At 35.2% G+C, this 16,653-nt stretch overlaps 1 protein-coding gene across 1 annotated transcript; it reads right to left on the bottom strand.

The window, feature by feature from the left end:
* Positions 1-2,881: 2,881 nt before the first annotated feature.
* Positions 2,882-10,011, bottom strand: LOC112504225. The gene is made up of 2 exons (XM_025108162.1): positions 9,895-10,011; positions 2,882-4,033 (listed from the first exon to the last, which is right to left on the bottom strand). The coding sequence occupies exons 1-2, from the start codon at positions 10,009-10,011 to the stop codon at positions 3,038-3,040; spliced, it is 1,113 nt and encodes a 370-aa protein (XP_024963930.1). The 3' UTR covers positions 2,882-3,037.
* Positions 10,012-16,653: the final 6,642 nt, after the last annotated feature.

Genomic DNA, 16,653 nt, shown 5'->3' with positions numbered 1-16,653 from the left:
ACATGAATAAAAAATAAAACAAAACATTGAAATGGAAATGTGTCTCAATGCATTGCACGAGTACCCTTCTAGCATAACATAATAATAGTTTAATCTCTATGGTGGAATGAAAAAAAAAATCTCTCATCATCCATCGAAGAGAATTATTTCTAAATTTGGAGTTTTCTTCTTGTTTTTTTATCTTAAAAAACAATATAGAAAATCTGTTGAAGGAAAGATAAAGAATAAAATCACAATTTTCTTTATTTTAAAAATGTGTCGAAAATGTCTGACACGTAATTCTATATTTTTACTGAAATTACATTTGACCAAAATTTTCATAATTTACACAACAAATAATCAAATTATTTTTTGAAGTATGTAATATTTGTATACGACAAATAGAACAAATAAACTCATACATCATTCTCACATTTGGTGAGGTTTGAACATTTGACCTCCTAGGATGCCAAAGACTCACATACCGTTAGGCCAAAGACCATTTAATACAAATAATCAGATTTCAATGATGAAAACTTCTATGCTCGTTAACGTTTACCCTCATGTTCTTCTGATGATACTCCTTTGGTTGTTGAGGTTTTTTCCAGCCTTTTTCCTCTTAGAGTCGATGTTTCTTGTTGAATCTCTTCATCAAAATCAATTGGATTACCCACCGTGTAAGTTTGAGAATGACATTCTCTTATATGGTGATCGATTTAATAAACCCTAAAAAATTTGCATCTTTACTCTCATTCGATCATGAGCGCCATAATTCCGCCCAAATGCGCCGTTGTTTTGGAACTATGTCGATTTTAGGATATAACATTTTTAATTTTACCCAATGAAATATGGCCACCACAGTCGGAAATTGATTTTGGTTTCGAAAAGATGAAGGAGAAATATCCAGGAACTGAAATCGGTGCTTAATGGAAGTCTCCCCGATGTTTTCTAAAACTACCTTCGTTCACTGTTGTTCACTATGAAGATATCACGTGTTCGTTTTAACCTTGTTACAGAAACGTCACTGATGTTTTTAATTCATATATTACACAAATTAATGGCTCAAATTGGTTCACATAGTTAACACCACATGTTTGGTTAATAACTGAAGGAGCCTTTAAAACATCAAAAAGTTACTGTAAAAACCAACTTGTATCTGTTATTTTATAGATGAAAGGACACATGTAAACACGCATAGTATATACAATGTTGTTTCATCGTCAAACAATATTTTACATATAAAAAAAACACAAGGATGTATTTATACATAAAAAACACAAAACATATAAAACAATATCAACAGTATGGTTTTAATTTATTTTACAGGTTTGATTTTCACATATACTATTTTACCTATGAAATAACACACGAAATTTATTTTCCTAGTTTAAGTTTTAACGGATTTCTATCAGAGCTGCTCATGGGTGGGATAACCTGTTAGACCCGGTCCATTTGGTCCGCTAGCAATACGGATTTCTATCAGAGCTGCTCATGGGCGAGCCAGGGTTTGTTCGTTAAAATTAACAGACAAACATGGGCAATATAAAATAAATATGGACAGGCCCGTTCAACCCGTTTATATTTTATAATTAAGATTTTTTTACCATTAATTATAATTATATTAGTATATTAAAATTAAATTATTAAAATTATAAGATGAAATTCTTTGGTTATTTTTGAGAACCCAAAAGGCTAAAGAGTTGTTTGTTTTTCATTTCTTTCTCTACTTGTTGAGATCCATGTGTCATTTAGTTGTTTAAAATTTTAATTGCAACGACGTTTTATATTTACTTCTTGGTTCCACGTTTGTTAATTAATTGCTAGTGATTAAGTTTATAAATTTATAAGAATTACATTTTTTAGGCCTGTTAGCCCGTGGATAAGCCCAACCCGTTTATAGGACGGACAATGACAAATTGTTAATCCTAAAAAGAGCTTAAATTTACAATATTAGACCCGTTGGACAAAAAAACAAGTTAGACCCAACTCAGATCCAACACAGGCCCGCAGATGATCACCTCTAGTTTCTATTTGTTTTATGGTCGAATTTAAAGGTGAAAAAGGAAAATATATTGTAAAAAGAAGGAAAATACGTAATGGCAAACATGTGAAATAATTCATGATTGAGGGGGATTTTAACAAGATGTTTGGAATGTATTGAAATCTAGCATAAATTTTCATATTACCCCTTGTATTTTACACTATAACCATAACTAGCCCACTATATATCGAAATAGAGAGATGGACAAATGGGAGCGGGACCGAGGACTATGTCGACCGGTCAAGACCCAAACGACAATTTCGCCTTCGGTTTCTAGAAGAAAAGCCCGATCATGAGAGATCTTTATTTAGATTGAATAAAAGTTAATCAAATACTCGAATAAGTTTGATTAAATAATAATTTTACAGATATCATTAAACAACGTCATAAAATTGGAAGAAAAACAGTTATTTGCAGGCCAAGGCTTTCCCCATGCTGAAGGACCCATTAAGAAAAAGGTTTCGATTTTTTAACTGATTAAGGATTGGTTATTTCATTCCAATTACCAGCCTTTGCTATTTGATGATCGACCTATTCTTTCCAGGATCGTGCATTGAGTCTCGCTTAATAATCTTTAATTAAAATAGTGACGATAAGCTGTCAATAATCTATCATCAAAGACTTTTACACTATAACATGTATCAATTTGAACTATCTAAAAGTAAACGTTTTGTACAAGCTAATCAGTATCGTCATAACACGGTTCTATTACGTTTTTGCCATGCTAACATTTCAGTTAAGTCGTCACCAATTCATCGATATAAGACCCATAAGAATATGCAAACACGAAATTATCACAAGAAGTAAATATTATTTTTATTGATGTCAAAATCAAGATTTTTTCTGTTTACCTATAATACAACTGTAAAACAAGGGCAAAATGGTAAAATCATGTGTTGTTTTTTTGTGGGTAACATGTTTTCTTACGTATTTCAGCTTATATTATCTTTTAAACTTTACTTGGTATTCTTGTTGAGGGTAAAAATGGAATTTTAAATATTTTTATTTTGGGCTTTTTTATAAGCTTGGGCCCACTTTCTTTCTTTCCTTCTTCTCGGTTCTCCATTTCTCTTTAATCCTGGATATAAAACGATCAGCCTTGGCGTTCACATCTGAGCCACGGGAAGATATTGGGCTGGGCCCAAATGAATCTCCACCGTCGATTATAGTTGACCGGAGATTATCACGATCTGGTGAACTAAAATCGGAACTACAGACGCTTCGTAGCTTAACATAATGCCCACGGAGTTCGAATTTCCTTGCCGGCAACCTGAACGGCGGTGGAGGGGGTGGGAATGGAATCGACGACGACTGTGAGCTGCTGGAAAGGAAATCGTCACGGTCATGGTAATTGCTTTCTTTTTTTGGTAGAGGCGGTTTGTGTGTGCTCGCCGGACGTCGGCGGAGATGTTCTGATTTCGTTTGCGACGGTAGAGTTGATGGTTGAACGGTGGATTGCGGTGGTGGCGTCTTCTGTATATCTCTCGGTTTCTGTCTGTCCGTTCTGTTTCTCTTCCTCTGATCATTCAATGAATCTATCGTCGGCGCAATTTCCTTCTTAGCCTCTCTTGCTTCCCGATTCGCCGGCGGAGGAATGTGGGAACCTTCCTGTAGCCTATTAATTTGGGTTGTAACTTGGACGGTTTGATCCAGCCCTACATTTCTGGAGGTTCTCTGCCTTCTTGACTCGCAGGAAACTGGTGGATCCGGAGCTCGAGCTGGTGGTGGTGGAGGAGGACGCACTCGTATCGGCGAATGACGTTCTACCATAATCTCCCGGACATTTCGGACGACTTCAATATTTCCCTCTACTCGAGAATACACTTTCCTTGCGTCATCCCGCCGTGAACGGTGGCGGATATCACCGGAGACTGGTTCCGATCGGTGGATGTTCTTCTTTTCCCCTTCTATCTKCCGYGAATGGTTATTATCACCGTTTTCCCGTAATGGTTTCTGCCTCAAATTGGGRTGCGAGCTGCTGCTGCTGCTTCTTCTTCTCAAATCACCATTAACCTGCACCTTCCGATTCCGATTCCGATTAGTTTCCTGGGCACGACTATTTACTCGATTGGTGACGTTTGGTGAGGACGGTACGTCGTTTCTCTGAGCAAAAACACCGGCGAGAATGGCAAATAAGAACATGACAAATCCCATTTTTCACCGGGTGGAAATCGTCCGGCAAATGAAAACCACACTACATATTTGTAGTGTTTAAATTTGCATATTTGTAGTGTTCAATTCGAGACGGCAAAAGTGGCCCCCACCACCAATTCAATTATTTATGGATCGGCTTTGTCCTTCTAATTACCAGACTTTGCTCTTTGATGATTGGTTTAGATTTTTCAGAATCGGATGTTATGATCGATCGTTGTGCATATCTGATCGAGACTCCCTAATGATATATAAAATCACTAAAATCATGATGATAAGTTGTTGATAATCTATCACCAAAGACTTTTAAAAAGCCTCACGATTGCGCAACCTACTTATAAAAGATGAACGGCTCTTTGTGGGTCCGTTTGTTTTTAATACGTATAAAGTGTCATCTAGATTGGATATCATATGATCAAAAATACTGAGAACAAAGTGAATAAGAATTCCCCACTTCAAAAGTGTGATAGGGTTTTGTAGGTCCACACTTTGTTATAATATAGTCTTAAGATTGATCATTCGATATCAGGGACGGACCTATAGTGGTGCATACGGTGGCACATGCCACTGTATTATTCCTCTGTCGAATGTAAAAAAAATTAGGTTCGTGAAATGTGCAACTGTATTAATTTGTCGTGTGTCACCTTATGTATTTTGAAACTATAATGAGAACAAGTTTTATTTGGTATCGTTGATTTGCAGAACTTTTATTCCACCCAAGACCCAAGTTCGAATCCTGTCAGTGTCATTTTCTTAATCAAATGGTGTCACATTTGAAAAAAAAATTATATATTTTTTTCTCTTATAGTCAAATGATGCCACCGTTTGAAAAAAAATTCGGGTCTGTTCCTGTTCAGTATTTGAAAGTAACTATCTATTTGATCATAGTATATTCTAAACCAGTTATAGTCTTTATTAATCTGAAGTATCTAAAAATAAACGTTTCGTACAAATTAACCAGTCTCATAATGACATGGTTCTTTTACGTTTTTACCCTTTTACATTGATGCTAAAATTCGGTTCAGTCATCACCAATTCATCGATATAAGATTCGTAAAGATATGCAAACACAAAATATCACAAAATGTAAATATCGTTGTGATTGATATCAGAATCAAGACTTTCGCTTTTACATACAATACAACTGCAAAACAGGGGCAAAATAGTAAAATCACATTTCAAATTAATTTGTTTTTTTTTTGGTTAACATGTCTTTACTTTTCTCTTCAATTTCAGCCTATGTTATGGACTTGGTTTCTACTTCTTGTTTTTTTACTTGGCATCCTTGTTAAAGGTAAAATTGGAATTTCACATTATTTTGGGCTTGTTTATGAGCTTGGGTCTACTTTCTTTTGGGTTCTCCCTTCGTTTTTATGTCTGGATATGAAACGATCAGCCTTCGCATTCACGTCTGGGTTCATTTGTGTTCAAATTGTGTTCACAGTTCATTTGTATTCAAATTGATCAATACCGAAAATTGTTACTACCGTATTTTTTTATGCGATTTAGGAATTTATACAAGAATGAACATGGAAGATCAATAGTAAAAAAAATTTAATAATAATATGAATGCATATTTTTTGGGATTTGATTGTTTGTAACTCCCCATTAATTGTTTGAGTGTTACAAATGAATTCAATTTACTAGAATACCCTTGATAAGCGTATTTTTTCTTTCCAAAATGCCCCTTTCATCATTGTTCACTAGGCCTCATTAAAATTCAAACTTTAATTTTTTTTTTTACTGATTATAGATTTGGATGGCCAAGATCAGTTAATAAGGTTAACACAAAAATGATGGTTAGCATTTGATCTTGGCCATATGTGTGTGTGTGTATATATATATATATATATATATATATATATATACCTTATGTTACACAACCATGTAAATAATAGAAAACGGATATAAACTGCATACAAGTGTCAAAGAGGATTACTTTCTAAGAAAATAATTGTTAGTTTGACCAGACAAACTACGTGGAAAAAACGACCCTTCTTTTTCTCTATACCACATTTTTGGGGTAGGTCTAATGACTACTTTCAAACTTATAAAAATACATTTGGTATGAGGAATATCGGAATCTTGCGAGAAAAGTCATAGTGTCGACATCCATTCCTCAAGTATGCTAGAACGATATAATAACATCATATACAGTTTTTTTCAGTATGCTTTTTTCGTTTTGAACTTCGTGAAATTGAACATTTTTTAATTGTAATTTTATAATATACGTCATCGTAATACATGTCGATCGACAAAAAAAGTATTTTAAAAAAAAAAGAGGAAAAGATAATATTATCAGTTTTTTAGTAATTTGTAATTTATATATAACCGTTACGTGTTATATGTGGATAAATGTCTCCAGTAGGATTTCTGTAATTTTTTTAAAATAGAGAACTAAAAGTCAAATCTTTAGACAAAAGTTACATTCAACTCTATCAGGTCGTCTATTTTAGAGATTTGAACATTAATTGTATTATTAAAATATTATATCATTTTATCATCTTAATATACATTAAGAAAAAACTTTATACAAAATAATAATAGTTTAGGGACGTTCTAAACGCTTACCCGGTAAGTGTTTACCGGGTAATTTTTCTCACCGCATGAACATGGCAAAGGCCAAAAATCTTACCCGATAAGAGCGATGATAAGGATGGAGAGTCTTACCCGGTAAGTGAGGGTGACGACTCTTACCCAGGTAAACATTTACCAAGTAAATTTTTGTATAACATACGTTTTGATGTATTACAATCTTACCCAATAAAATAAATTATAGTGTTGACTCCTAACATTAAGCATTTACCGGATAAGCATTTAGGTAAACGGCCCCTTAATCTCAATGGTGGAATGAATAAAAAAATCATTTCTAAATTTGGAGTTTTCTTCTTGTTTTTTTATCTTAAAAAACAATATAGAAAATCTGTTGAAGGAAAGATAAAGAATAAAATCACAATTTTCTTTATTTTAAAAATGTGTCGAAAATGTCTGACACGTAATTCTATATTTTTACTGAAATTACATTTGACCAAAATTTTCATAATTTACACAACAAATAATCAGATTCTTTTTTGAAGTATGCAATATTTATATACAACAAATAGAACAAATAAACTCACACATCATCTTCATCTTTGGTGAGATTTGAACCTTTGACTTCCTAGGAAACCAAAGACTCACATACCGTTAGATCAAAGGCCCTTTAATGTAATAATCAGATTTCAATGATGAAAACTTCTATACTCGTTAACGTTTACGTTTATGTTCTTCTGATGATACTCCTTTGGTTGTTGAGGTTCTTTCCAGCCTTTTTTCCTCTTCAGTCGATGTTACTTGTTGAATTTCTTCATCAAAATCAATTGGATTACCCATCGTGTAAGTTTGAGACTGATATTTTGTTATATGGTGATCGATTTAATAAACCCTAAAAAATTTGCATCTTTACTCTCATTCGATCATGAGCGCCATATTTCCACCGAAATGCGCCATTGTTTTGGAACTATGTCGATTTTAGGATATGATAATTTTTATTTTACCCAATGAAATATGGCCACCACAGTCGGAAGTTGATTTTGGTTTCGAAAAGATGAAGAGAAATCTCCAGGAACTGAAATCGGTGCTTAATGGAAGTCTCCCCAATCTTTTCTAAAACTACCTTCGTTCACTGTGAGATATCACGTGTTTGTTCTAAGCTTATTACAAAAACGTCACTGATGTTTTTAATCCATATATTACACAAATTAAAGGCTCAAATTAGTTCACATAGTTAACACCAAATGTTTGGTTAACAACTGAAGAAGCCTTTAAAACATCAAAAAGTTAGAAATTTGTTTTCCCAATTTAAGTTTTAACATATTTCTATTAGAGCTGGTCATGGGTGAGATGACCCATTAGACCCGGTATATTCGGCCCGCTAGCAATATGGGTTTGGACAACCATAATCGAGAAAATGGACGGGTCCAGGTTTGTTCGTTAAATTAACGGACGGACATGGACAATATAAAAATAAATACGAACATGCCCGTCCAACCCATTTATATTTTATAATTAATATTTTTATTACCATTAATTAAAATTATATTAGTATATTAAAATTAAATTATTAAAGTTATAGAATGAGATTCTTTGGTTATTCTTGAGAACTCAAAAGGCTAAGAGGTTATTTGTTTTTCATTTTTTTATCTACTTGTTGAGATCCACATGTCATTTTAGTTGCTTAAAATTTTAATTGCAACGATGTTTTATCTTTACTTCTTGGTTCCACGTTTGTTAATTAATTGCTAGTGATTAAGTTTATAGATTTATAAGAATTACATTTTTTAGGCCTGTTAGCTCGTGGACAAGCCCAACCCGTTTATAGGGCGGACAATAAGAAGTTGTTAAGCTAAAAAAGGCTTGAATTTATAATATTAGACCCGTTAGACAAAAAAAATAAGTTACACCCGGCTCAAATCCAGCACAGGCCCGCAAATGATACCTCTAGTTTCTATTTGGTTTATGGTAGAATTAAAAGGTGAAAAAGGAAAATATATTGTAAAAAGAAGGAAAATACGTAATGGCAAACATGTAAAATAATTCATGATTGAGGGGAATTTTAACAAGATGTTTGGAATGTATTCATAATTTTCCATATTACCCCTTGTAATTGATAAATTGACATAATAACCAGAATTCGAAACATAGAGACGGACAAATGGGGGAGGGGGAGCGGGACCGAGGACTAGTCGACCGGTCAAGACCCAAACGACAGAATGAATCTCCACCGTCGATTATAAGCTTCGGCCCACTTTCTTTCTTTCCTTCTTTTCGGTTCTCCATTTCTCTTTAATCCTGAATATCAATCGATCAGCCTTGGCGTTCACATCTGAGCTACGGGAAGATATTGGGCCGGGCCCAAATGAATCTCCACCGTCGATTTTAGTTGGCCGGAGATCATCACGACCTGGTGAACTAAAATCGGAACTACAGACGCTCAGTAGCTTAGCATAATTCCCATGGAGTTCGAATCTCCTTGCCGGCAACCTGAACGGCGGTGGAGGGGGTGGTAATAGAATCGACGACGACTGTGAGCTGCTGGAAAGGAAATCGTCACGGTCATGGGGATTGTTTGCTTTTTTTGGTAGAGGCGGTTTGTGTGTGCTCGCCGGACGTCGGCGGAGATGTTCTGATTTCGTTTGCGACGGTTGAGTTGAAGGTTGAACGGTGGACTGAGGTGGTGGCGTCTTCTGTATATCTCTCGATTTCTGTCTGTCCGTTCTGTTTCTCTTCYTCTGATCATTCAATGAATCTATCGTCGGCGCAATTTCCTTAGCCTCTCTTGCTTCCCAATTCGCCGGCGGAGGAATGTGGGAACCTTCGTGTAGCCTATGAATTTGGGCGGTTTGATCCAGCCCTACATTTCTGGAGGTTTTCCGCCTTCTTGACTCGCCGGAAACTGGTGGATCCTGAGCTCGAGCTGGTGGTGGTGGAGGACGCGCTGGTATCTTCGAGACATTTCGAACGACTTCATTATTTCCCTCTACTCGAGAATGCACTTTCCTTGCGTCATTCCGCCGTGAATGGTGGCGGATATCACCGGAGACTGGTTCCGATCGGTGAATTTTCTTCTTTTCCCCTTCTATCTTCCGTGAATGGTTATTATCACCGTTTTCCCGAGATGGTTTCTGCCTCAAATTGGGGTGCGAGCTGCGGCTGCTGCTTCTTCTTCTCAAATCACCATTAACCCGCACCTTCCGATTCCGATTCCTTTCCGGCACACGACTGTCTACTCGATTGGTACGTCTTTTCTCAGAGAAAAAAACACCGGCGAGAATCGCAAATAAGAGCCTGCCAAATCCCATTTCTTACCGGTGGAAATCGTCTGGCAAATGAAAACCACATTACATATTTGTAGTGTTCAATTCGAGTCGGCAAAAGTGGCCCCCACCACCAATTCAATTATTTTTAGCTTTCTACCAAATCTATTTTATAACTTTATAAATAATTATCAAACAATTATATTTTATTTTATATTATATCATATCATGAGAGCCTTTTAATTATTTTGTATCAAATTATTTAGCAATTATCAAAACAATCCTTTAGACATCGACAAACAACAGAAAAGGGATATCAAATTCTATGAGTTTTACATACGATACAAGTGCAAAACAAGAACAAAACAGTAATATCACATCTCAAATCGATTTGCTTTTTTTGTGGGTAACAGTAATTGGTATGGGGTAAAAGTGGAATTTCACATAGTTAAATTGCTTGATTTTGGGGCTGGACCCATTTTCTTTATTTTTGGGTTCTCCATTCATATTTATGTCTGGATATGAAACTATCAGCCTTCGCGTTGACGTCTGGACTATGAGAAGATATCAGGCTAGGCCCAAATGAATCTCCACCGTCGATTTTAGTTGACCGGAGATCATCATTATCTGGTGATGAACTGAAATCGGAACTATGGACGCTCCGTTGCCTAACATAATTGTCACGGAATTCGAATATCATTGTCGGCAACCTGAACGGTGGTCGAGGGGGTGGGATTGGATTCCACGGCGACTGTGAGGCGTTGGAAAGGAAATCGTCACAGTCATGGGGATTGCTTGATCGGAAGCAGGAAAGAGAGAGACAGAGGAGAGATAAAAATTAAATCCCTAAAATGTCTTTGAACAAAAATTTTAAGTCAAATTACCAAAAATACTAGTTTCCTAATTTATCTATTTATTTATGGTTGATATTGAATCTCACAGTTATCATAAACTAATCAGTTATATCTTAAATGAACCCTTATATGTACATATGTATGTATAGAGGCTAAACATGACAACTTATAGACTTGAAGGACAACAAATTGGCCTCTAACAACGTGGAAAGTGAAGAGAAAACAATTCGAATGTAAACGTATGCAATGACATGAATAGATTCAACTTTTTATATGAGGTAGAGTATACACCATCAGTACACTTGTAAGTGGACTAGTTTTTTAAATAAGTAGGGTATTACCATACCAAGTTGACTTTATGGACCCCATATATATATATATATATATATATATATATAAAGAGAGAGATGTTGGTTATTATACAATCCATGACATTTGTGCACCAATACAACCCAATTTCAACCGTCCATTTCATTTGATTAATATGTGATTTCATAGAAGATTTGATTGTTTCATAATATAAAGTATTAATCATAATTAATGAACCATACTTCTCTTCCATAAATATTCAAATCATAATAAATGAAATATCATCATTTCCATAAATATCTCAATTTATTGGGTTGCATTGGTTGTACAAATGCAACAGATTGTATTTGAAACAAATTATTTAATAGTTATCAAATTCGGTTTCTTTAATTATCAAGAATTCGGTTTCCTTAATTATCTCAACAAAATTGTATCACAGTCGTGTATCACATTGTGGTAGTGTGTGGCCTAAAACTCAGATCACATCTATTATCAACTCATGATCAAAACGTTATCACAGTGGTATCACACTGTGTGACACAATTGGTTGTGTCAACCAGTTGTAAATTCTTGGGTATCACAGCGTGTATCATATTTGTTTTGTGTTTTACTGTTAGAAATTCTTGATCGGAGGGAGGAGAGATCTAAAAAGACTAATTTACCCAAATTATTTGAAAATTAATGAATAATTATCAAAATTAATATGTTTAATAACAACCATTGATTATTAAATTCATGTAACTAACTCCAGATAAACATAATCAAATATAAGATAAGCATTTATTTTAAATATATAAAATCTAAAATATAATTAAGATAATCACTGAGTTNTCAGAAAATGCATACTATTTGGTACAAAGTTTACAAGTTGAAATGTATGATGTGCAATGATCTTTACTCACGCAAACCATGAACTCACTGAGCTTCATAAGCTGACTATAGTATGCATCTCATGGACAAAAGGTTTCAGGTTGGACAAAGAAAAAGGAGGGCATACATAAAGACTTGTCTAGTCCATTTAAGTTCAATATTTAGGCGCAATCGTCTATGATATATAAATTTGTAAAGCAACCCGGTATGGGACGGGCTGACATTAAGTCATATTTATTCTTTTAAAGTCTTACGCTGTAAATGGTCTAAAGTTTTAATTTAACCATTATTTTTGGAGTACTTTTGGAGAATCTGTTTTAGATTACATAACATCTCACATGGTAAAAATGTGGGTGTTACAAGTTGGTATCAGAGCCGTAGTTCAAGGGAAATAGGTTATGATCTATAGCCTAAGCTTGAACTGTTAGTTGTAAGAATGATRYCTTGGGTTTAGATATGAATCAATATCAGTATCACAAAGATCAGTATTAGCATAACCTATGCTAGATGCAACATTACTCAATGTAAGTATAGTATGACATTATGCTACAATGCAGTAAGTTTAAGTATAGTTAGAATTGATCTAATTTCTTTCTCTTAGAGATGATTAGTATTAAAAAAAAAACGCAAGTGAGGTACTCAGAAGTAAGCATGTTGAGAGTATGTAAGAACAATAGTATGGGATTAGGCCCGAAGGTTAAACATATAAATGTTTAGATTTAGMAACATCAAGGAAAATCTTACTTCAATAGCACTCGTAGTTCTAGTCAGAACTTAAGTTGTTTCATATATCTATTTGTAATTAACACCCGTTAGCTTTCAAATATGCATGTTAAATTGGGTATGTATGTGAAGGGTCATGTACCGAATACCGGTGGCTTAGGCAAGGCATTGTAAAAACGCATAAATGGTATGTGCCGCGAGGGTTCCTCTGTACACATGAATATTCAGTTTAGTTAAGTAACTTGCACATTCTATTGTCAATGTGCATGAATGGCACAGATAGATAGACGACCCCCCACACTACACCAAGAGAGTTAAAGATCTCGAAAGTATATATGCTTGTATATTGTTTAAATACAAATTTCTCAGAGTTTTTAGACAATAGATTTATTATTTCAGATCAACTTAAATGTTACATATTTTGAAGTAACATTTGTCCATATAACTTTAATTTAAAATCATGGGCTTTTAGTAACGCCATATGGGTTGAGAAAYASRACAATAACGTTATGGACCTAGTGAGCATATTGTGTGGACCATGCTTAAAGAAGTCATTATGGTTGTTAGTGGTAGTGGACTCACTTATTTGATAAATAAATCTAAGCATGTATAATAACAAAAATTGATCCCGCAACCGTTGAAGAAGAGAATCTACAAGAAAAAGAAAACTTAGTGAATTGTAGAGCAAAGTTTCAGTTTTCTTAGTCACATAGTTGATAAGAAGGACATCTAAGTAAAAGCCAATAAACTTAGAGTTCATGTCAGATTTAAAGCAACCAAGATTAGTAACCAGGATAGGTGTTTATTTGGGTTACTAAACTATTGTCGAGGATTCATTATGAGTTCCATAAGTTGCATATTTTAATGTCAGCATTCACCTAGACAACACAGCGAGTTGGATTGAGGCTAGAAGGAATAAGTATTTCAGTTACTGGAAGCAAAGGTAAAGTTATAGAATTTTTTTTTGATGGTTGTCAGAAGTACTAGAAAACATTGTGGCTTTCAGTGATAACTTGAAGTTCGAAGTAGACTTAGTATTGATGCAACGAGGCAAGTTTGTCSCTTACAYGTTAARTCAAYTRTATGGACATGAGAATGTTATTCCGACARATGRTTGGGAGTTARTAGCATGGTAATTGCATGTAAGTTTCATAAATATTACCACCATGGCTCAAAGTTTATTTTGTACATATATCACAATAGTTACAAACCCACGTTTAATTATAAATGGGAAACTTTGGCTAGAGATTTTGTTTAGCTTTATTAAATAATTATGATGGTGAGATTCATTATCGTCCAAGCAAAGAAAGATAAGAATTGATCAAATTACGAATTGTAAGGATAGATATCAGATTGAGTTTAAAAGATAAAACTCAAACAATATGGTAAGAAACTCTTTGATCAGAGAGTGCTAAGAAAKAAATAATGATTTACCACCTTGAGTTGCTATCCGTAAAGTCAGATGAAATCTTGTAACTTTTGGAGCAACATTGGTTTGAGATCTTTCTAGTGAGGTAAGTGATGCAACATGTGTTCCCTACCATATAGAGAGATGGCAAGRCAAGGTAGAGCATGTACTATAAGTTATGATGCWATACCTCAACAATATTTAGTATGAATGTTATTTAAGCATTAACGTTTTAGGCAACTATCAGTGTATCCATCAAGTATGCATCAGAGTATCAGTAAGGACATTAKCATTGTGTATCATGTTCGATAAAGTATCATGAGTAGTGCTTACCTATCGTCCATCATGTTTGATGAATACTTCCAACAATGTTCAKTTATGGAATGATATATTCAGTAATTTCATTTTCAACCATGAAAGTTATGTCTGCATAACTTCTGCATTAGATGCAAGAAAGTGCAATAGTCACATATGTTACCAGTATAAGATAAATAACAACATGAGTATAATAGAAATGCATAGTATATGTAAAGTTATGCTAATGAGAGATTTCAAATCAGGGACAGATGGATGTTAAAGACATCACTTTAGGAGGGCATGATCGTATTATGGTAAGTAAAGTAAATAAGGTCCAAAGTATTTTGGACAAAAGAGTTAGTGTAAGAACTCATAGAAGTAATCAACCAAGTTGGCCAACATAGTTACAAAGTGATCAATCGATATTTTATGTCGAAATCGAGGAAGTTTTAGCTGATAAGTCATCTGTCATAAGTTTTGGCAAAGTGTCGAAGTCATCAACAAACTCAGTTATGCAAAAGACATTGTTGATGTATTGGCCAGGAAACGCAAGATCGAGGAACAAGACTACATCTTTGGAACTGGTAATGATATTAAATGAATTTGAACTTCTATGGTTCAAATGTCATGCTAGTTGAAAAATATATAAGAACTAAGAATTCCCATTAGCTTGGCCGGTACAATTCCTCGGTCACGTAGTCAACACGGAAGGGATCAAGGTGGATCCGGCTAAGATTGATGCAGTTATGAACTGGGAATCACCAAAATCAGTATCGGAGATCCGAAGTTTTCTAGGCCTAGCAGGGTATTACCGAAGGTTCATCCAAGATTTCTCCAAAATAGCAACGCCTTTGACAACACTAACAAAGAAGTCGGTTAAGTTTGATTGGGGGACGAAACAAGAAGAAGCATTTCAGACACTTAAGGAGAGACTAAGCACTGCACCGGTTTTATCACTACCGGAAGGAGTAGAAGATTTTATCGTTTATAGCGATGCATCAAAAATGGGTTTAGGTTGTGTACTAATGCAGCAAGGCAAGGTCATTGCATATGCGTCACGTCAGTTGAAAGAACACGAGAGGAAATACCCAACTCACGACATGGAATTAGCAGCTGTTGACTTCGCGCTAAAAATCTGGAGACACTATTTGTACGGTACGAAGTGCATGATCTATACTGATCATAAAAGCCTTAAGTACTTGTTTGATCAAAAGGAGCTAAATATGAGACAAAGAAGATGGATGAAACTACTTAAGGATTATGATTGTGAGATCCACTACCATCCAGGTAAGGCAAATGTAGTTGCCGATGCACTTAGTAGGAAGGAGAGAAACGGACCAATCAGGGTTCGAGCCATGTGAATGAGTGTTAAAGTGGAGCTTCTAGACCGAATACGGGATGTCCARAAGGAAGCTTTACTCGAAACGAACATAAAAAAGGAGAGAATGATTGGACAAATTAAGACTTTGACAGCTGGACCAGATGGAATATATAGACATGGGAATCGGGTTTGGATTCCTAGTTTGGGGGATCTAAGAAATGTAGTGATGGATGAAGCACATAAGTCCAAATACATTATGTATCTAGGTAGTAATAAGATATACAAGAACATAAAAGAAAGCTATTGGTGGCATGGTATGAAAAGGGCAGTAGCTAGCTACATGGGGAAATGTTTGACGTGCTTGAAAGTGAAGACCGAGCATCAAAGACCGTTTGGAATGTTGCAACAAATGGAGATCCCAGTATGGAAGTGGGATATGATCACGATGGATTTCGTCACCAAACTTCCAAGGACGGTAAAGGAACACGACGCCATATGGGTAATTGTGGACCGACTAACGAAATCTGCTCACTTTTTACCGATCAGCGACAAGTATACATTAGAAAGATTTGCCCAACTTTATGTCAATGAGATAGTGTCGAGACATGGTGTACCGATATCCTTTGTCTTAGATAGAGATGCTAGGTTTACTTCGAGATTTTGGTCAAGTTTTCAACAAGAAATGGGAACATGGTTGAACATGAGTACTGCATATCATCCTCAAACTGATGACCAGAGTGAGAGGATGATACAAACACTAGAAGATATGTTGAGAGCTTGTGTGATTGACTTTGGAGGTAGTTGGGACAACCACCTCCCATTGATAGAATTTGCTTATAATCATAGTTACCATTCGAGCATCAAGGCGGCACCATTTGAAGCGTTATATGGCCGTAAGTGTAGAA

This window comes from Cynara cardunculus, assembly GCF_001531365.2.
Source record: "Cynara cardunculus var. scolymus isolate 2C chromosome LG 2, CcrdV1, whole genome shotgun sequence".
Classification (NCBI taxonomy): Eukaryota; Viridiplantae; Streptophyta; class Magnoliopsida; order Asterales; family Asteraceae; genus Cynara; species Cynara cardunculus.
The sequence above is the reverse complement of the archived record's forward strand: the minus strand, read 5'-3'. Positions and strand labels throughout refer to the sequence as shown.